Source organism: Symphodus melops (assembly GCF_947650265.1).
Source record: "Symphodus melops genome assembly, chromosome: 12".
NCBI classification, from domain to species: domain Eukaryota; kingdom Metazoa; phylum Chordata; class Actinopteri; order Labriformes; family Labridae; genus Symphodus; species Symphodus melops.
The window spans coordinates 15,241,491-15,263,093 of NC_136702.1; the positions used below are offsets into that span (position 1 = coordinate 15,241,491).

The window sequence follows — 21,603 nt, forward strand, 5'->3', positions numbered from 1 at the left end:
TGAATTTTCTAAATGTTGCAAACTGCCTGCTCGCATCCAGGCTGAACTCATTTACTCGCACAGTCCATCTTTGTCCCACAAGCTCCAGTGATTTGAGCTTATTTGGTAGAATGATGTCTGACTTTTGTCGTCTTATTTGAATAACTGTACTGGTGTTCTAATTGCTGCCATGATACATTCAAGAACACTCAGATGTCCAGGGGTTTACAGCAGTTTACTGAAAAACAATGTACGTACACTCTTCAACTCAAGAACACACAACAACACTAAACACACACAAATGTTCATTGTTAGGCACATGGTGTAGCAGCACACATGAGCATACAAGCATACACATAGACAAAAGAAGAAGCACAAACTTGTGTTCTAACCTGCCATGCACTCGTCCTGACTGCCAGGCCCCGCTATACTGGGCGTCTTTAAACCGTCCCTCTCCAGTGAACAGGTAGGAGGCCGTACGAGACATTGCTGTCAACCCTGGCGATGACCCCTGACCTCCACCGCCTACCACCTGATCCATCGCCTGGTTCAGAGATCGCAGCCACTTGTTCTGAAGAGAGAGAGAGAGAGAGAGAGAGAGAGAGAGAGAGAGAGAGAGAGAGAGAGAGAGAGAGAGAGAGAGAGAGAGAGAGAGAGAGAGAGAGAGAGAGAGAGAGAGAGAGAGAGAGAGAGAGAGAGAGAGAGAGAGAGAGAGAGATGACAAGTATGCATTTTTCAAGAAAGAATGGCGATGTGGGAAAGAAAATAAAAATGAGCAGAGAATGTGGAGAGAACACAAACTAATCATTTTGCATATAAAGAACTGAAGTTCCTCATGACCAAGCGATCTTTGGATCTTAGGTTCCAAATCGAGGGTGAGCCTAGGGTTGGCTCTTACCCCTGGACGAAGAGCTGGCTTGCTTTCTGTTCGACAGACAGGTGCCAACCAACAGCGGTTAGTTCGTGCTTGCTTGCTAGATAATCGTCCATTTCAACCGCTGTAATATTCTCAGGTAGGCCCAATCTGAGTATTCTGTCTACAAGCTGCAAAAAAAACATTGCCTCTGACTCTGGTCCCCAATTATAATAAGAATGTGAAGTCACATATAACATGATTGATCACAACATTTCATCAAGTAAGCTTGACATCTTTTCTCCAGTTGAAGAAAAGTGAGAAGTAAATGTGTCAAGAATAAATGTACCTTCTCCTCTGGTGTCGATGCTACCAGGGTGAAACTCTCCTCTGGACATGTGATTTTAATCGCATAGCTGCAGACACACAACACAAACAACAACAAACTTTATCTGAATGAAACCTGTCATACTTTCATCAGTCTTTTCAAGACTGACAAGACTCGACCTCTGTCGAGTGGAGATTTGAGCTTAAAATATATTATTTTATCAAACTTTCTTTAAATCCGTTTTTATACAAAATATAAAAAAGATCTCATTGTTAGATATTATCATAGTTTATATCTAGATCATGTGAAGAAAAACGATGCATTGTTTAAATTAGAAAATAAAAAAGGAGTAGTAGTAGTAAAAATAATATTCTGCCTTTTTATCAACAAAGAATTGAAATAATAAAATCATATTTCTTCACAAATTGATGTCAGTCTCATCATGAGATGATGTTGTATCAGAAGTTCAGTGTATCACTGGATCTCTAGTTCAAAGAGTGGATTGTTCCCATCGATGTTTTCTGTTTTCCTCATCTGCTTCAGCTATGACGCGGTTATTCTGCGTGTTTGACTCAAACGCCAGGACTCTAACATCTCCCTGCATACCTGAATGTTACTTACTGAAAAACAGGAGGGAGGTCTTATTGGTATTTGTGATCATAATTCATTGTGGCCAATAACATTAATGGCTTCACTGACTTCACAGTCACATCCAAGTGTTTACTAGTCACACTACTTTTGTCATTCGGTTTGGATTTTACAAAGCAACACACTCACAGTCCACTGCTGTCGTCTGTGACGGGTTTCACCCACAGGCAGGTCAGAGGGTAGACGTGATGTGTGGAGAACTGCAAGATACACACAGATCAAAAGTTTGTGTATTTAATGAACACCTCTCTGCATGCACAGGAAGATCATCCCTGTTACTTTAAAAAAAATATAAAACCTGCTGAGATAGAGTAGAAGAGAGGTTTTTTTTAAAAAGTTTGTTCCCAACAAATTATTTTATGTTTTTTTTATTTAATCTATGATGCAAAACATACATGTAGAGTGCTGGATTAACAATTTATCAGGGGTCTTGAACACACAGGGCACAAACCCAAAACCACAAGAGGGGAAAAAGAGGACATGTTTAATCACTTTGTGTTACCACACCACACCACACCGAGGAAGATTAACTATGACAGATGGAATACATTTGATTAATGAAATAAAGCACAAACGAGGGGACAGAGAAAGAGGTTTCTTTGTTCTGCTTTAAGAATAATAAAGTTGTCAAAGAGCTGGCCAATGTTTCTTTTGGATCAAATGTTTCTAAAGGAAGGAATGTAGCGGTGAGTTGCAGCCCTTCACACAAGCATCTTTACGGATCCAAGCTACTGCCTCTATGAGCTCGTTTATTTGAACCACCGATGCATCGAAACCGATACCCACATACACAGCAACCTTGTCTGTAGCAGCTAAAGCTCCGAATAAGCCATCAGGACAACATGAAAACATTTTTTAACACAGGACAGCAATGTTAACATAAAATAAAACAGCATTTTACACCTCAACACTAAAACAAAGTTTAAAGTTTGACTTTGTTCAGGTCCCTTATACTGATAAATAATGTTTAAGCCAACCTAAATAAATTGTGTGTGTAATACGTTTTTTAACCAGCAGAGGGTGTTATCCGCTTTAAGCGTCCCCTAACATGATTTAACAGTTAAAACCATTAATAACATGCTTACATCTACACCTGCATTGGTGTTTTAAGGGTTTGGGCTGATGATTCAAGTTTTTATAGCCAATTTTTCAATTTTAAAAAATGGGAATGAAAGAGCGAATTAGGTTAAAGATAAAAGTGTTTCGCTCTTCAATGCCACAAACACAGGATCCAACATTATACCACATACAGTGTGCATTTATTTGATTTAAGATTTGTTTTAAAAATGTTCTTCAGTCTCGCCTTCATATAAAGAAAAAATGTGCATTTTTCTTTCAGTAACTATAAAACATAAGTGTAACATTTACGAGTCTAAATAAGGAACAATAATGTGCATTTCTCATGTCTATATCAACATAAGAAATGTATAAATCATCCTGATAATATCATAAAGTGAACACATTATCATACTGAGCAGAGCAGAAAGTTTCCCTGAGCTTGGACTTCTACAAAAGTAAACAAAAACCTTTAACAGCCTTTTAACAAAATAAAGTCCTGTGTTAAAATATATTTGTACATGCATTGTCCTTGAAAAGGTATCAGCGTGAAAAAAGACGGACCCTGAATGCTGCAAGGCTCAGTGCAGGTTGGCTTGTTGGAGAGGGAATAAGGTAAGCTAATGTCAGATATACTCACAAGGCTCTGTGAGGGAATGGCCCCCTGGATGATTGAAAGACACATTCAATATTTAATATATACTTAATCTGCAGATATGGACGATATCCAGTAGCAGCAGGAAGACAGAGATGAACACAAAAACCTGTGGAAGCTTTGTCTGCTATTAAAAAGTCAGTATTTGTGTTAGATGGAAGTCCACTTATGGTTTAAAAAAAAAGCTTTTGTTGAGAAATGATGTACAACGTATAAAACAAACATACAATCATTTAGCTTAAAGTGCACAGATTATTAGGTCATCTGTGTGTGTACCTGTGTGTGCACCAGAGCGTCGTTGAACAGCATGAACCAGTGGTTAGAGAACCGCCCAGCATTCTGCAGAGTCAGGGATCTGTTGCTGCTCTCACACACCACACGACGTTTTGGCAGACGCAGAAGCTCCTAATGAACAATTATATACATATTGTAAAAAATAATAATAATAAAAAATAAAATAAAACTTGAGTACATTCTGAACTGCTAGCAAAGAACACTATTATGAACGAGCTGCCAGATAAATGTAATTTAGACAATGTACGCTTCATGAAATATCACAGTAATTAAAACAGACAGGAAAATATGACGAGTCATACCTCACCCTCTACACCACCTACAATATACAACACTTCTAACATTTTAGAGACCAAATTCTAACCAAAACGGGCGTTTGTTAGCAAGGAGCGCACAGACAAAACCTAAAGGGTATCAGAACTAAAACTCTTCCAGCTGTTTCTCATTGACACAGTTGAGTGGTAGCTTGTTCAAATAAGTCAAGACAGAGTTGTGCTCACAGTAGTTTTTCCTGGATGGGTCTTCCAGAAGAGGAGGGTGGCTTCAGCCACTTTTTTCCTCCGGGTCAGAGACAAAGACAGGGATTCATACTGACTACAGCCGTGTTGGAGGGACTGATACTCAGCAGTTAACTGCAGGAGAGAGAAAGAGAGAGCATAGGTGAGAAACTGGTCTGCTGTTTTGTTCCTTTTTACAAATGTTTATTTCCTCTGACCATACACAGTTCAACACAGATATACTTGAATACGTTTTCAACAGTCTGATTCTGTTTCAAGACACCAAAACATTTCAATCTCTTTCAATTTAAAAATTCAATTTTGAAAAAGTACCAAAGCCTAAGAAGGCCAACATCGAGATTTTGACCCCAGCTAAGAAGAGCAGGTGAAGAGAAAGAGTGTCGACATCAAACAAAGAGCAGAGAAGGAGGAGAGGATTTGTGGTTTCCTAACAAACTAAATAAAGAGAACCAATCAGCATGCACACAACTCCAGAGAAGGCTATGATTTAGTAACATATGCAGCTAAAGCCTTTCTTTTTACTTTATGCTAAGTGTCTGCTAAGTGACAAGCCGACATTACAGAAAGCCTACTGACCACTCTTACAAAGCTGTCAATTGTCATCCAGATTATTATGGGAGAAAGGAGACATTAGATTGTATATTTATTAGATAGAGCAATGACTTCTTAGATATAAAATAAAATAAACGAGTGATGACCTCTGCCAAGACTACAAAGTTGTTATTATGGAAGTAGAATTAGAATTGATGGTGTAGGAGCCATGTTCAGGAGTTATAAATGGTTTATCTATCTATCTATCTATCTATCTGTATTGTATAATGTATTTTTAATGCTAAATGTTTCAGATTGTTTTATCTAGTTACTTTTTTAAATATGACTTCATACATAAAATCTTGATTATATTTAAAAACCTGCTTATGTCATACTGTTTATGCTGCATCTTCATAAGCTCCTATCAAAAACCATGTCATGGAAAATGCTGCCTAACACTCAAGCCAACACAAAAACAGAAACATGAGCGTTTGAGGGAAAATACAGAAAGACGCACAATGACACAGGAGAGAGTTTCGCCTCACCACATCATAACAAGCTGCCAGTTTGAGCAGAACCCGGCTGTAGTGGTGGAGCTGCTGCAGAGGCCAGTATAACAGTGACAGCAGATCAAGATCCCGGCTGACGGACTGGTCTGATACACACAGCTGAGCCAGCATGGTCTGCTGAGAGCCTAAACACTCACTGAACAGAAACAAACACAGAGCTCAGGGTAGAAAACACTCGTAGCACTCACTCAAATCATCTTTTCAGTTGAAGGAAGCTAAACCAATCGGCATCTATTCTTTTCTTTTTTTTTCTCTGCGGAGCATGAAGTGACACACCGCTGCTCCAGCCCCTTTATATAGGTATTGGTAATGTCTCATTCATGTGCACTGTTAGGATAAAACCAAGTTAGGTATTTAAAACGTTTGCTATTTGAGCTTTATTTCCTTTGTTGACTGTCATGTACCAAAACACAAAGTCAAATTCATTGTATGTGTAAATGCGCATGGCAATTAAAAAACATTCTGATTCTGAGGTATGCCAACCCCTTAAGTGAAAACCCAAAAATAAACTTACCGAGACAGTTTCTGTAGTGAGTGGAATCCACCCATCACATGGAAGTTCCCGACTGAAGAACAGTACCTGAAGGCACAACAAAAAAAGATAAAGTTATTATAATAATAACTTTTCCCGGTTCAATTTTATTTGTAACCTTTGTTGCTTAGTGTCATGACACCATGCAACAGACATTCATGGAAATTAAACTAAATTCTAGATTTGGTTGTTAAATAAAAATGGTACACAGATACAGCAGGCTATTATGTGTCTTTGAGTTTATATGGCTTTGATACTGCGAGAAATACAATAAAATAAGATGTTAATTAACCAGACATTATGTGTAACTGTTAACTATGATGGCATATCAAGAATAATTTGAACCTTTTGAAACAAAGGTTGTATGAGAGAACTGTGGTTTCAGGAGAACTAAAGTGAACACAGTGCAGATGAGAGGGACCAAAAAATAAGATAAAAAGAAAAAAGACAGGGCGTATACACATACAAAAATAATCAGCAAAAAAATAGTAAAGAAGTAGTGTTGTAGTTGCAATTCATAAAATAAAAATGTATGGGTTAAAAAAACAAACCTTAACAAAGTTGGACTTACTCTTTATAAATCTCCACAAAGTGCTCAGTGTGTGTCAACAGAAGAAGAGAGGTGACATCCTGTTTTTGCACATCATGTAGAAAGTAGCTGAGTGAGGTTGAATGGCGAGCGATCAGGACGCTCAAACGAACGAAACTCTCACAGAGAGAGAAGAAGAGATGAGTGCATGGCTCACTTAGCGATGGAATGACACTCTCTGTGGAGGAGAGCGCACAAACATTCAATTTAACAGCACTGATAAGTTGATCAACTCATGCCTGTACACAACTCTGTTTACATTAAAGATAAAAAATATGAAACCCTCATTTTCAAAACCACGGCTGAAGCTCAGGTGGCGAAGCAGATTACACAGTGAGATATTTTGGAAAGGAGCCAGCAAGCACAGCTCTGACCTCTGTTGCGTAGTGGTGTGAGGAGGAGCTTCCTGGTGTCGCTCAACCAGCAGAAGAACTGTCTCTCTCTGGAGGCAAGTTCATGGATGGCTGAAATAAAACCCATTACGTTCTGGTCTGCCAACGCTGCACAGCTTGGACCACCACAACACACACTGCTAATGTAACCCATCTATAAACACAGACGTACCCAAAAGACAGATGTTAGGGTTATACAGTATGTTGTTTATTCAAAGTTAGTCATACAAGAACTACATGGGAATGTTGTTTCTCTGACAGTCCAGTATGTTTTAGTTTGGCCCTGTTGCTCTTAAAGTTTTTTTTTTTTTTAAAGATTTTGCTGCTTCACATTGATCATCACCTTCTGTTTTGATGCACAGCATGCCAACCCAAACAAAAAGAGTTAGCTGAAATGGACTGTTGTCTGTCTTTGCATGCATGTGCCGTGCTATCTGATTTCTGTTGATGACACAGATGTAACTGTGTAAGCATACCATAGAAAACATCATTTAGATAAGTGCTCCACCCATTTAACAGTCCTGTTCAAGGACAACAACTAGAAGTTATGATTTTAATAACAAACCTCCATGCAAAAGGGCAACAGGGTGGGTCTGACGGTGTAACTCTCTGCCTTGTTGGGTGACCTCTGGCTTGACCTTTGACCTTCGTGTGACGTCTCTTGCTGCACTGACACAAGCTGCTGACCGCAGTGCAACAGGACAGGCTGGACACAGTCTCCATCCGCCAAGAGGAGGGAGTGACTCTGACCAGCTGATATGTCCCAAACTCGAAGACCATAAGGTAGCTAAAGTTTCAGGTTTGGGACAAAACACATAATGCCATTACAGGCTATGTTGTTATTTCTTATTAAAACCAGTCAATTCAAACATTTCTTTATTGTGTATTCTCAAATAATACATGAAATAGAACATACATAATAGTGTCTTTCTTTCTGTTATTTTCTCATATGTGCTTTGATATTCATGTGGATTTGCCTATGTTTGCACAAGCAGAGTAGGGTTTTCCGGCACAGCTTCAACAACTACCAAGGTGCACGGATGAGGGTGACAGGCTTGAAGAGGTCAAAAAGCTCCAGCTACACTTCACTAACTTATCAAGACCGGCATGTTTTGGGCTTGTGACCTTCCTTCATCAAGGTCATCCAAACCTCAGGATCCTGATGGAAGCCACAGCCAAACGTGTCAGCTTGATTACATTTTACAGTACCGCAACGATCTTTATCCACAATGAAGAAGGATTATTTTTTCCGTCATCATTTTCAATATTTATTTATTCACCAACTTATTTGCAGCGTAAATAACTGACTCTATGTCAGTGAATAAAAAAGGAAGAAATAAGGACATTAAGAGATACAAATCAAGACAGCCAAATAAGAATATGGTAAATTTAATGCACTAATGACTGAAAAAATAAATAAATATGAGTATTCTGTACCTTGGTAAGTTGAGGAACAGTGACAGGACTGTTAACATGTCCAAGCTGTCCACACATATTGCTGCCCCATGAGTACACCTGCAAAATACAAGGTTATGGTTAGAACAAGGCCTTTGAGCACGTGCCTGTGCGTGATCTGTGTCGGTTACCTGACAGTGAGCAGTGACCGCCAAGGAATGGTGTGAGCCAGCAGCCACTTTGATTACCTCCTCACCAATTAAAGGCTTGACACATAAAGGCTGGAGTCTGAACACAAAAGTAAAAACACACATCTGTCAACTTAGTAATATTAATTCATTCCTGAAATATTTCGAGTTAAGACAGGGAATTTTAATCACAGTAAAACCTACTTGATAAAAAAAAAAAACAGTTTCAATTAAATGTTAAATCTAATGTTTTGAGGTAATTTTAGGTAAATTACTTTGTCTATTATTGTAAAACAGTTTCTGCATATTTATGAGACCTGGCAAGCTGATCACCGTGGCCCAGTTGCCCTTCAGACCCGCGGCCCCAGCTCCACACTTCAGTCTCCAGAGATGGAAGCCCATCTTTAGCATCCTCCGGTGCCGCAGCCTGGCTCCGACAAACAGAGGCACAAGGCCGGTGTCGTCTCGGAGACCCTTAAAGAACACCATGTCACCTTATGAGTTAACCCCAGAAAACAGTTCTGTCAATCAACTCAACAGTCGCCTACAGATGACATGCATATTGAAGAGTGTGAATGAACATCACCTATGATGTGAAACAACAGCCAACAGAAACTACAAATAACAGAGCAGCTGCCGGCAGAGAGAGTGTGAATCTGACAAAGTGAGGTGAGCTGGCACAGAATAGAAAATAAAAAAATAAATAAAAATCAGTGTTGCTTTCTCCTGTCAAGCAGTTTAATGCTATCTCAAAAAGAATGTTAGTATCTCAAGATAAGCATGATTGGCCTCTAATGCTGTGATCTTGACTTTTATAATATTTGAATTGAGCTGATAAGATAAGACTTAGAACACATGGTCAGTGTGTCAAACTAAGCGACAAACAGAGGCTGAGACCGTATCCACTGCTTCTGTTTGAGATAACATATATACTTTCCTTTCCTGTAAGTCAGACTGAAACTTCACATCGCAATTCGACGGATGCATGTTTCATTCTTTGGGGTCACAGTGAGCATTGTGGATAACATAACTAATTTTGTTTTAGAAGCTGCATAGCCCCCTTAAAAACTCCATAGCAGTAAGACATCAATATCCAGTGAGTATTTAATAAACATTAGGTGTTGGTGTCCACTCCATTTGAGTGGGAAAAGTTTTAAGTTTGCTTAAAAGCCAAGAGGAAGATGAGAAGAAAATCAGCATTATATACTGTACCTGTGCAATTAATATGAAGATATGGCCAACAGCCTTACTAAAAACAGAGGGACAAAGATGGCAGGCTCGGTCCAAAGAAGGAAAAGCGAAATAGTATTTTGCGCAAAAATCTTTAATGCATAAATGCTCTAAGTGCAGTTTTTGCATTACGTTAAGCTGATAACCTCCTCAATACTTTTGGTGGAGACATTAATATTCCCAAAATGAGCTGAAAGCTCTGCCCAGTTGTTCACACTCAACCATTCCTACCTCGAGTGGGTGTTCCAGGCAGCGAGCGTCTTCTGCTTGCAGCACTCCCCTTCTGATTTATATTTGTGAGACTTGAGCTCTTCTGCCCCTGCAGTCCCTTGTTCTCTCCTGCAAGGAAAAGGCGAACTTCTTCCAAACACACTGGGGAGGAGGAGTATGGTATGGCAACGCCGCTGTTGCTGTAGGATTTCAGATGAGAGAAGCAGACGCAGTATACTGCAGGTGAGTCTGCCTGTGCATCTGCATTCTTTGAATACCTCGAACAATATTCTTCTTCACCGCCTTGATTTAACATACCGTGATAGGAAATTACTTGAAATAAATTTTGAACAGCAACTTTAACCTTCTTTTTATACATTTTTTACACTTTTTTCTTAAATTATTTTTGGGCCTTTATTGCACAATTTACCAGTTTTGGATGAATAAAGTACATCCATCCATCTTTATTAAACATAACAGCTGAAGAGAGACAAGAAATGTTGGGATGAGAGAAAATGGGGGAGAACATACAGCAAAGGGCCGTATAGATTGTTGCGAGGGCTATAGACTCCATACATGGGGCACTTGACGTGACCACTAGGTTCTGGGGCTTATACATTTTATACACTTTGTTAAGACCTGAGAGAAACTGAACTTTTCACTACGTTATTGTGAGACATGTAGGTCGGAAATAGGGAAGGGGCTTCACAGGAACTGGTGACCTGAAGTTGAAGGTTCGATGCCTTTTTTGAGGGCATCTACTACCTCTGAAGAAGTTCAGAAAGAGAACTGGCACCTCTCCAGCAAAGCAGGCCTAAATTGTACAAGTCCATACCAGGACCTGAACCAGCTACCCACCAGTTCCCTACAGACTGAGCTACTACTGCCCTGTGTTTTTCTGAACAATTTTACAAAACCATGGATTAATTGCACTAACTAAAATTCTCAGCCCAACAATGTACTTAAATGATTATCAATCCAAGTCCTACCTGTTGGTTTGGCTTTTAATTTGTAAGTCTTCCTTGAAACTGGAAGATAAAAGATCAGTGGATGGAGTTGAAGAAACACAGCTGTCATCTGGAGAGAATTATGGGGGAGGGGGAGAATAAGACATAAGACACAAAGGATAAGAGAAAACATAAAGAAAACAGGCAAAGTCCGCTTGGAGAAGTCACAAATAGCAACAAACATTACAAGCACAAAATTACTAAAAAATACAATTAATATGACTGCATTTCTCACCCGAAGTGTAACTGCTTAATGAGTCTGTATCTCCTGGCCCTGTAATGTGGTCCCATGAATAACTTGAGTTTTTCTGGACACATTTCTGAAGCTCCATTTCTTCAAGGAGAGAAGAGTCCTTATTCCCGCTCCAGACAGGCAGGGAGCGAGATAAGTGGCTGCCATCTACTTCAGTGAGAGACTCAATGTGCTCATGGGGCTTAAGCTGGATGCAAGGGCTACTGCTTGCCGTCCTTCCACCATGTTGAGGCTTGGGTCTGGGGCTGCTTCTCCGTGGAGTGGTCTATAATTGCAAACCAAAAGGGATGTCAACACACCACAAAGGAAATTAATTTAGCAGATATACTTCCAGAGAGCAATGATCTGACGGCTGAAAAGCTAATAAAGCAACTAGATCACAGACATGACTGGTTGGAAAGTCGCCATCATAAATTCTACAGCTTATACATGCTGAAATGTTGCATCCTCTGGAAGGACACGGCACTGTTGAAGCCCTCATACACATTTTCCTTATTTACGTTATTTTTGGACTTTGCTTACCTCTCCTGACAGCTCCACCCCCAGGGGACAGTAGTGACTAGTTTCAGCTGTCAACAACTCCTCCCTCTCTGTCACAAAGGACTGAGTTGACTGGCCCTGCTCCCCTTTCTCGGGATTCAGGGAGTTGTAGTTCTTTGGAGGTAAACTACGAACCAGGGCCAGGCTGTGGTAGGCTCCACAAGCCACCTGTGAGATATAAGATAGATAAGACTGTTTTTCTGGAAACAGGACTAAGTATTTTTTGGATATTTTTGATATGTAGTCAAGGTCTCAAAAAAGTTTAACTACCTGAAGTACATGTCTGCCTGCCAAGTGCTCCACCTATGTAATAGCATGAATATGATTAGTAAATCCAAATATAGAGATTCTGTATATCTTATCCAAACACATTTCTATGAACCTCCATCCTGTCCCACCCACAGCACAACTTAAAAAGTTTCTATGGGTAGTTTAAAAAAGGGTAAAAGACAAGAGAGACGTAATGTTAGCAATTCAGACTTATTCAGCTGAATAATGCTGCATCAATTCTGATAAAATATTCAAACCTGATATAGGCCTTGGTATGCAAGTAGTAAATGGACTTGAGTTTGTAAAGTGTTTGTCTAGTCTTAACCTTGGGGAGAAAGTTCAGAATCGATGGTAATGAGCCATTCGGTAGGCCTACTTGTAGCACCTTGAGATTTTCTACAAATAAAATGTATTATTATTATAAAACTAAAACATACAGTCTTTCATCATGAGGGAGACTTCACTATCTGCAAACTGAGAGACACAGAAAAATGAGATACCCGAAACTCGCTAAGCTCCAAATATGTATGTGTGCCAGCAGACTTTATTCGTCGGCAGGTCATAACGTAAATTTAACAACCGAGAGACAGATTTGTGCTTCTGGTAAATAATATTAAAAAGTAAGTGTGTCCTTTAAAACTGTCAACAGGTTTAATATTGCTATGTTCAAGTGATGTAATGAAAACCTTTTGTGTCCGTGTGGCAGCGGCAGCAGGGGGGGTCAAATGTGTTCAGACTTTCACAGTAAGTTCTTTTATTTTAAAAAACAAAGCCATTCACTAACGGCAAGAGGCGGCTATTTTAAGTGTCCATCAGTATTAACTAGGGCTGTCAAGCAATTACAATTTTAATAAGGATTAATCTCTAAATCCCACTAGTAAACCCTGATTCTGATTAATCACAGTTTTAATCATGATTACAATTCCATTATTTGAAATTTATATTATTTTTGTACTGCCTTAAGTTGAGCGTACTTAACTTGCTGTTTGAATTCAACGTTACTTCAACATCAACATGTGACTGCAGGAGCTAGGACACAAACGCCTGACCTTCCAGTTGAGAGACGACCGACTATGCCACTGAACAACATCTGCATAGGGTCCATATGGGTCAAGTAGGGTTGCCAGATATTTAAATAGGACTTGCTGTCATTTCTGGGAGTATAAGTGATCTTTTCGAGTGAAATGTAGCCATTAATTTCCCAGAACCATTAAGTTATGAGAAGATGGGGAAACCATTTTCAGAGTTTGTGAGTTTCCCCAATAAGCAGATTTATGGACCCAGTTGGAAGTTAAAACCCGTTTGTTTTCATTTTACGTCAGAAGTCATGCGAGACAACTCACCTTCTGTGGTTTCCATACAGGGAAAGTACTGGTGACCAGGCCAAGCTGGCAGCCACTTCCCCACGCCCAAAGCTCGTTCTGAGCAGACAGAGCAAGGCTGTGCTCCCGTCCAAAGGCCAGGTCCAGCACCTTAACCACTGCTGGAGGAATGACCTCACTATCCACCACAGGGACATGGCAAGGCTCTGAAACTGACACAAGATATGTTTCTTCTACATAAGCTGGAGAAGTTCAGATACCATATTGTTTTATTATTATATCAATTCCAATAGCAAGATTTGAGGACTGGTCTATGCCCAGTACTGCTCCAATACCAGTACAAAACGACACATGTCGAGATATGTTTTACTTATGTCTGACATTGTGCTAGATATTACAGAAATTAAACTTTTGAAAAGCACAACACTGTTGTTGTTTTTTTGTCATATGGTTATTTACCTACAAACAATGTTATATTTAGGGGGTTCACAAATGATGGAAAAAAAAAAAAAGACCGCAATCCACTTGCATAACTGCAGATACAGGAGCTCATATTTGTGGCTATATAACTATCAGTGGCAAATACCAATGCTTTTTTTTTTGCAGCGCTGCAGACAGCGGACAGTGCCTCATACTAAAACAGTGTCACGGTTAACCCCAGAATCACCTCCTCTTTAGCCCTTTGTCCATAAAACTGGTTTATTTGTTTTTTTAAATACCTACACAGTATGATTTGGCTACAGAATATATTATGTGTTGAGCGAAGGAGGAGAAAGAAATAAAAAGAGAGAGCTGACACGTTGCACGGATATTGACAATGTCTGGACCTCACTGAGCACACAGATTTGAAACATAGTTTACATAAACCGTCCCATCAGGTTAGAGTTTCGTGTGCACTGATATACAAACCGTGGGCACCGATTTGCAATCAAAGTTATACTTTTTTTCTTCTAAGACACACAACAAAACTCCTGTATTAATGTTTCCCTTGTAACTCCGTTATCACAACGGGTGAGCCTAATGTGTTGTTATCAAAACGCAGCAAAAGAGTGAGAGAGATGGGTAATCCCAGTTTTCACATTAAGTACTAAGCCTGTTGTTGTGTCTTCTTAGCTCAATCATTATCTTGTACTTTGTAGGCAAAGGGCTATTAGAGGAGGTGATTCTGATTGACAACTGCTGCTGTCATGACGTTTCTTTGATTCAGCATAAGGCGCTGCCCACTTCATCCAGCACTGGTCGCAAACTGTTCCGTGGCGAAAAAATACTTGTGCCGGTATTGTTGTTTAAACTACTGTAAAGCATCCTTGGGTTTCTTTTAAAGGTGCTATATAAATCTAAACTATTATTATTATTATTATTATTATCATCATCAAAAATAATAAAATCAATAAAAGTCACAACTAAAATAATATTGTAGGTCAGATACTCTTTGCGAGGTGAGAGCTCAAATTCAATCTGTTTCCAGGGAACTTTTTGGAAAATATTTTACAAATTGCCTCATCTTAAAGAGCTGATCTCATTTTTCATTTGGCTGAAAGGTTCCCAAAGGGGTGAAGTCACATTCGGTTTAGATTCCAGTGCAGTTAGTTGCCTTTGTTTCCATATACATGAGGTGGACTGAGGCTATACTATCCAGCCTGGTGGGAAATAAATTCCCTGGTCTGACCTAAGAATATGGCCTGACAGACATGACTTACTGACTTGACTTGATAAGAAACTTCATGATAATAAATCAGAAGTGACACTGAGGCAACTATGCTTTGTGTTTGACATCTAAGTATTGTGGTCTTTTTTTTTTTTTTTTTTAAGGTTAACACGACAGTCTTAGCGAGGAGATCTGAAGTTAACCAACCTGTGATGTTTGATGTGAGCTCTGATGTCGCACAACTCTTATTCAGGCCACACTGTCCTGCAGTGTTCTCCCCCCACATATAGATGTTGCCCTGGTCACTTAAGGCTCCACAATGAAAACCACCAGCAGCCACACGGACCATCGTCTTTTCCAGCAATGAGACTTCCAGCACAGGAGCAGACACTGGGACACTTAGATCCCTCCAAAACAGCTCCCCAAAAGAATACACCTGACCACCTGCTAGACAATAACGACTGAGTAACAGCAAACATTTTTTTTTTTTTGTAACAACGACTTTAAATCATTAAAAACAAAAAATATAAAAATCAATAATCAAATGGAGAAATAAAACATTAGATGATTGAGCAGACTTTTCATACATTTTGTGAAGTTTAATTCAGCATTTAAATACCACTGTGATAATAAACTTAAACAACTTAGCACTCCTGTTGGCACTGAAAAGGTTTTGTAAACGACTCACCCTGTGTAAGCAGGAGTCCATGATGTTCACCCAGGGCAGTCTGCAGGACAGGCCTGGATAGAAACACTCTCTCTGGACACAGCTGCAAGGTGGGGCCCGCTGACTGCCAGATGTAGAGGAGTCCTCTCTTTTGAAGTGTTTGGGCCTGCTCTTCCACAGGGCTGACATTAACAAACACAAATCTATTGCTATCTTCTCTGGTTTTAACCTATTAAGATGTTACAATCCCTTCAACTACTAATTTCTGTGCAAAGCCAAAAGAGTAAAAAAAAAAAAAAATCTTGTAGTTTTAGTTTAGCTTTAGAAGCATATGTTCTTTGAAAGTTAAATCCCAAGTCATTTATTCATCAACCAATAAATGTTTGCACAGCACCAGCAGGCCCTGACATGCAGTTATATTTCCAGGGAGGAGAGAAACAGCTGCAAATGACTGAGCAGCAGCTGTCTACAAAACACTCCCACTACTAAGCTGGACGCATCCTGAAGAACTCCAAAGCAGAGGTACAACACTTAAAAGTCACTCTCACTATTTGGGTCTAATATTGCCAAAGTTAATGCAAAAGCCTCTGAAAACTTTAGCCAACTTATGTGGAACAGGTGAGCAAATATGTAATATGCAGAAAATCAGATTAACTTGAGCTTTAATTTCCAAATATAAGTAAAAAAATTAAAGGTAACATATTACTCTAATTTTCGAGCAGCTTAAATGGGTCCAAGAGCTTCCAAAACATGTGAAGTTTCTTGCTAAAACTCTACTCTGGTCTTGTATGTGAACGTCTTTAGTTCCAGTGTCTGTAGCTTTAAATGCAGGTAACCTGTATTTAAACCTGTTTTTGGCTTTGTTGCTTCATGTCCAGTCATTTCAGGTTAGAAGGCAGACTGAGAGAGCAGAACAAACAGCTATCTGTGGGAGTGTCAACAACCTGGGGGAGGGGTTACTGCCCTCTGTGATGTCATAAAGGGAAAATATCCAAATGGCCTGTTAGGGCACACATTTTCTGAAACGTGGAGCAGCCACATGATGGAAAGGATGGACTTTTCTCATAATTGGGAGGGTTTGAAGACAGACTACGGAGAGACCAATGATTTCTTTACATATCCGTATAAAACTTGCTTTGACAAAAGTTTTTGTAGCTGCTTAATGAGTTTGAATTGCTCATTCAAATCACAGTTGCTATATATACCAATATAAACTAGAGCTGTACCTTTTGTGAAAATCAGAGTCAATACCCATACAGACGTTTAAAATAGCAATTTAGCAGACTATTGATACCTTTTTTTTTTTTTAAATTCTCCTGCAACTGCCATAATTTTCTCCCATGTATGATTATGAAAACACATCAGTGTTTCTTAGTGGTGCCTTCTTTTGCCCTATAAATAACACTCTTCTAGGTTAAATTGATCAAACCCAACAGATAAACATCCACTAGAAACATCAATTCATGCCACATTGTTCGCAGATGGGCGAATGGTTTTCAATAGGGTGGGTAGGATACTGACTGAAACAGATGATAAACCAATGCATCAGTGCACCACAATAATCTAACATCTTAAATTACATTTAACAGAAACAATTAAATGAGCATCTGATTCAGTGATGTGTGTGTGTGTGTGTGTGTGTGTGTGTGTGTGTGTGTGTGTACCTCTCTCTGTTCTCCATCACTTCAGATTCTCCATTTCACAGGGCATGGAAGACATCTTTATAAACACGTTTCTCTCTTCTGTTCACTCCCAACAATTATTGTACTGAAGAACGCTCAGTCCTCTGCCCTGCTTTGACACATCTTTGGTCCATCGGGCTGCAGGTGCCTTCTAACTATAAAATAACAGGCTCACATTAAGCGTGATGTACATTACAAATGACCTATTAATGTCCATATACTGTATTCTCTAGCTCAGTATCAGCATAATACATGTTATTATTTTTGCATTTATACAGTAGATGTACCTAGAAGAGACAGTTCTTAAACCATTTAAAAACATATTTGACTAATTACTGTAAACTTATGATCCACACCTGTGATCCTAATTAAATTATTTATCAGCATTAAGTTAGCATTATTTTGTCAGACTATTTCTAATTTTAAGGAACTTTAATCTTCATTTGATAGTAATTTCATCCCATTTGTCTTAATACTATTTTGTAGTTTGGAAAGTTTTGTAATTGGACCCATGCTTTTGTGCTTAAGGTCACATTTAAAATGCATTTGTCTGTAGAGACCTCACATTAAACTTATGATGGTACACACGTATGGAGCTGATAGATTATCTACTCTTCTAGTCAAACAGAAGACATGTTGAGACAGTGAAAATATGCATACCTGCTGTAACTTAAGGGTCAAGAACAAATGTTTCAACGTTTTACATGAAACGTTTGCGAATTGTATTTGCCTCTGACATACAGTATATCCCTTCAGTGCCGAGTATAATCAAAACATCTAATGTTACGGCTAACGTCATAAACTGACGAACGCTAGCTCAATGCTAAAACTGCTAAAGAAGCTAACTAAACTTACCGATTGCATTTTTTTAACTTGGAAAAACGTGGGGAAAAATTAACGATGCCGAATCTCTCAATGGATCCCGACCACTGTGTGTTGCTGCCACGGTAGAAAACCAAATCTATGGCATGTTTTCGATATGTCAATCAGTGCCGCGGAATGAAAGCAGAAGTTGGTTTTGACAGTTCTGTGTTGTTCTGGGGTACAAGCTGTTCGATGGCAGCCGAGCAGGGACAAACCGTACGGCCGTGACTCACCTGTTGCTGCAGTGAGGCGTTTGTAGGCATACACTCTTAATATTTATAGTCTACACACTACAGTTCTGAGTACACACATCTGTTACCGTGTATTCCTACATGAAAACCTACTTTTTCTTAATTTGCATTCCTTCACACATACAAGCTAAGGCTTCATAGAAAACAGTATGTGTGTCCAAACATTTCAATGTTTGGTCTCAGTACAGGCCTTTTCAACTATCCTTCTTATTCTTTAAAAGGGGAAAATTTAAAGAACAAGTGAAGCGTAGGTGCCATTCTTATGTCTAACCTAAGCCTAATATTTCCATGGATTTAACACTCAACTTTTCACAAGAGGAGGAGTTTTGTTTTGTACAATGGTTCCTTAAAATAATTTTTATTCGATGTGAGTCTCACTATAAAGTGGCCTGCGTGTCTGGCAGTCCCTGTTTTGATTTTGCTTTACGTTTGTTTCTGTTTTGTGCATTAAACTACCACAAAAGGGATAGCTTTATTGTAAGACATGGTGTGTCTGCTTTCACATATAGGCTAGGTTTTAAGGTAGGTTCTGTTTTTTTTATTTTATTTTATTGTGAATCTATAGGCTGAAAGGTTCAACTTTTTTGAAGTCGTACACCAGTATATTGACCAGTAGATGTCTCTCTTTCTGAGCTCCATTACCTCTACCTTGAGTAATAGGGTCTAAACTACACTTTAGACCTAGTCACATGATTAGGCCTACTTACTGTAGGAATGCTTTTGTGTAGATAAAACATTAACATAACACAGCATGCACAACATAACATCCTTAGTATATTGTTTGATAATGTGCAGTTTATTTAGTCTCTCAATAAACATTCTTTATCTAAAGGCCTTTTTTTATTGTTGTCTAATATGGTGGTTTGCAGTCCTTGAGAGATCTACCTTTATGATGGTCTGTGTCTTCAGGCACTTTTAAGCCTGAGTGTTTGTTTGTGAACATGTTATTCGCATCACGTGCGATCATCACAGCACCTCTTGACCCTATAGTCTGGGCTTATTTAACCTTACGCTCCCTTTGGCATCACACTCTGTATCTCCTCTCTATAGGCTATATAGGCTTTATTTAGAACAATACAAAACATTGTAAGTCTATATACTTAACTATCCTTTTTGGTGTGCCATTTTTTCTTTCCGTATACCCTTCCCTTCACCCATGTTCGTGATCAGCTCTTGTTTGCTGTTTTAGTGTTTCTGCCCAGCAGGTTTTGGCTTCACCTTTTACTGCTTGCAGTAAAAAAGGAAAAGAGAAAAAAAGGGAAAAGAAGAGCAGGGAATCCAGAGAAATTGGCTCTTATATATTTGCCTTTGTTGAGCTGAAAATGAGACATTAAAACTTATAGCTGCTGGCAGTAGTTCTGTGGTTTTACTTAAAGCAAGCTTTTTCTTGCTAATCTGTGTTTATCAATCAGAACGTCAGAGGCATCATTTGTAGCCTCGAGATACATTGTTGATGTCATATTTTCGCATGAATTTTTAAATTCTTAAGCATTATATGATGACAGACAGTTCTTAAGTCTTAAGTAATATGTTGATCTCTTTTAATTACAGTCGTCAGGAACACAAAAATAGTGAGAAGCTATATTAAGAAAATGTGGCCCCTCATTTGTTAGCTTTGATTTAGAACAATAATAAAACAAGGACAAAATGATTCTGTGAAACTAGAAACTGTTACTGTTAACCTGGAAGCCTGCAAAGGTGACTGTAGCCAACACTCTCATAAATGGAGACACCAAAATATGAATCCATTTTATCATCACACTGGACACGTAGGGAAGTACATAAATGAAAAAAGGGTAAAACCTATGCAGGTACTGAGTAAGAGGTGAAAATGAAACATAAAATCCCTAATAACTGGCATTCAATAAATCGGTTTAATCCTTTAAATGTAAAATGCCTGTGTGCACACATGCACATGACTATACAAACACATGCAGAGCAACCCCATGTCGTGACCTGAGCAGCCAGTTTTCCCTGGTCCAAACCCTCATAAACTTCAATTGCTGCTGGAAACAACACACCCTGGATTTACAAGGCTGCAAGCAGTATGTGTGTGCATGTTTTTTAAGGGGGGTAAAACTGAGCAGATTTTCAACCAGGCTACAGCTACACAGCAAGTCTGAGAGAGAGAGAGCGGTTTGTAAGACCACAATGTCGTGAGGAGTGGAGGAATAAGTTACACACAGAGAGCACTCTTTGGCTCAAAGCTTCTAATGTATGTATAGAGAAAAAACAAACCGATAATAAAATTATTTTTTTTTACAAAGATAGCAATAACTTAAACAAACTAAATATTTTCTTCAAATCCTGGTACAGGATCTCTAGGAGCAAACAAATTTATAAAAACAAAAACCTTTACATGTGTCTTATATAAGAAATATATAACACAGTTGGCTTAAGTGTTACGTATCTAGATACAGACTAAAATACTTAGATTGAACTTTTGATGTCTAATTCACATTATTTAGGCACATTTTTACATTTACAGGTATTTACTTTATTCCAACAGCTGCAGAGTAAACACTCCAGCTGCCTTCAGGGTAATTTCCAACACAGTGTATAAACTGCATCAGGAAAGTGCAATTTATGCCAAACAAATGTCATCATTTCCCTGGTGTGCTCTCCACATGTGATTTCTCCAAAGTTTGCTTTTAGAACCTGTGAAAGTAAAGATATATGGCTTGCTGGCTGGATTTATAAAAATCAACAGTTATGGATCTATTTTCCTGCCTATAAGACTCACATATCTTCTAATGCAAGAGAAACAAAAATGATGTCTGACAAACAACAAGGGAGGGTTTTTTTTATGTATTTGTTTGTGGGGCGAATGTGTGTGTGTGTGTGTGTGTGTGTGTGTGTTTGCGTGACTGTAGGGAGCATATTTAAAGAACATTGAAAACACATGTCTGGAGCCTGATAAAAACATCTGAAGCACAGGGTGATTTGGCATGATCTTTAGAAACACACAATCACGCAAGCATGCTCTCTTGGACTGAAGAATTTTGACCCTCTGGGAAACTGAATAACACACGATGAGGAACTTTATTATAAAAGGTATGTTTTTTTGAGGCCTTCGTAATCTACATTGTCAAAATTGTTTTGCAAATTATAATAAATAGTTTGTTTTATTAT

General features: G+C 38.8%; 1 protein-coding gene across 4 annotated transcripts in view; it reads right to left on the bottom strand.

Annotated features, from left to right (window-relative positions):
* Positions 1-18,436, bottom strand: part of LOC306833295 (alsin-like) — a 31,252-nt gene extending 12,816 nt beyond the window's left edge. For 3 of the 4 annotated variants that reach the window (XR_013780337.1, XM_079358454.1, XM_079358452.1), the window contains exons 1-23: positions 18,212-18,436; positions 17,339-17,511; positions 15,696-15,856; positions 15,215-15,451; positions 13,381-13,571; positions 12,038-12,070; positions 11,750-11,935; positions 11,210-11,492; positions 10,957-11,044; positions 9,989-10,167; positions 8,845-9,001; positions 8,531-8,627; positions 8,382-8,459; positions 7,510-7,731; positions 6,927-7,098; positions 6,535-6,730; positions 5,946-6,011; positions 5,408-5,567; positions 4,314-4,445; positions 3,796-3,924; positions 1,938-2,008; positions 1,182-1,248; positions 372-550 (exon numbers count right to left, since the gene is read on the bottom strand). Coding sequence is in view for 3 of the 4 variants with exons in the window: in XM_079358454.1 (XP_079214580.1) it covers positions 372-550; positions 1,182-1,248; positions 1,938-2,008; positions 3,796-3,924; positions 4,314-4,445; positions 5,408-5,567; positions 5,946-6,011; positions 6,535-6,730; positions 6,927-7,098; positions 7,510-7,731; positions 8,382-8,459; positions 8,531-8,627; positions 8,845-9,001; positions 9,989-10,167; positions 10,957-11,044; positions 11,210-11,492; positions 11,750-11,935; positions 12,038-12,070; positions 13,381-13,571; positions 15,215-15,451; positions 15,696-15,856; positions 17,339-17,355 (3,101 nt within the window). In the remaining variant the exon portion in view is untranslated. The other variant, XM_079358453.1, reaches the window with a different exon arrangement.
* Positions 18,437-21,603: the final 3,167 nt, after the last annotated feature.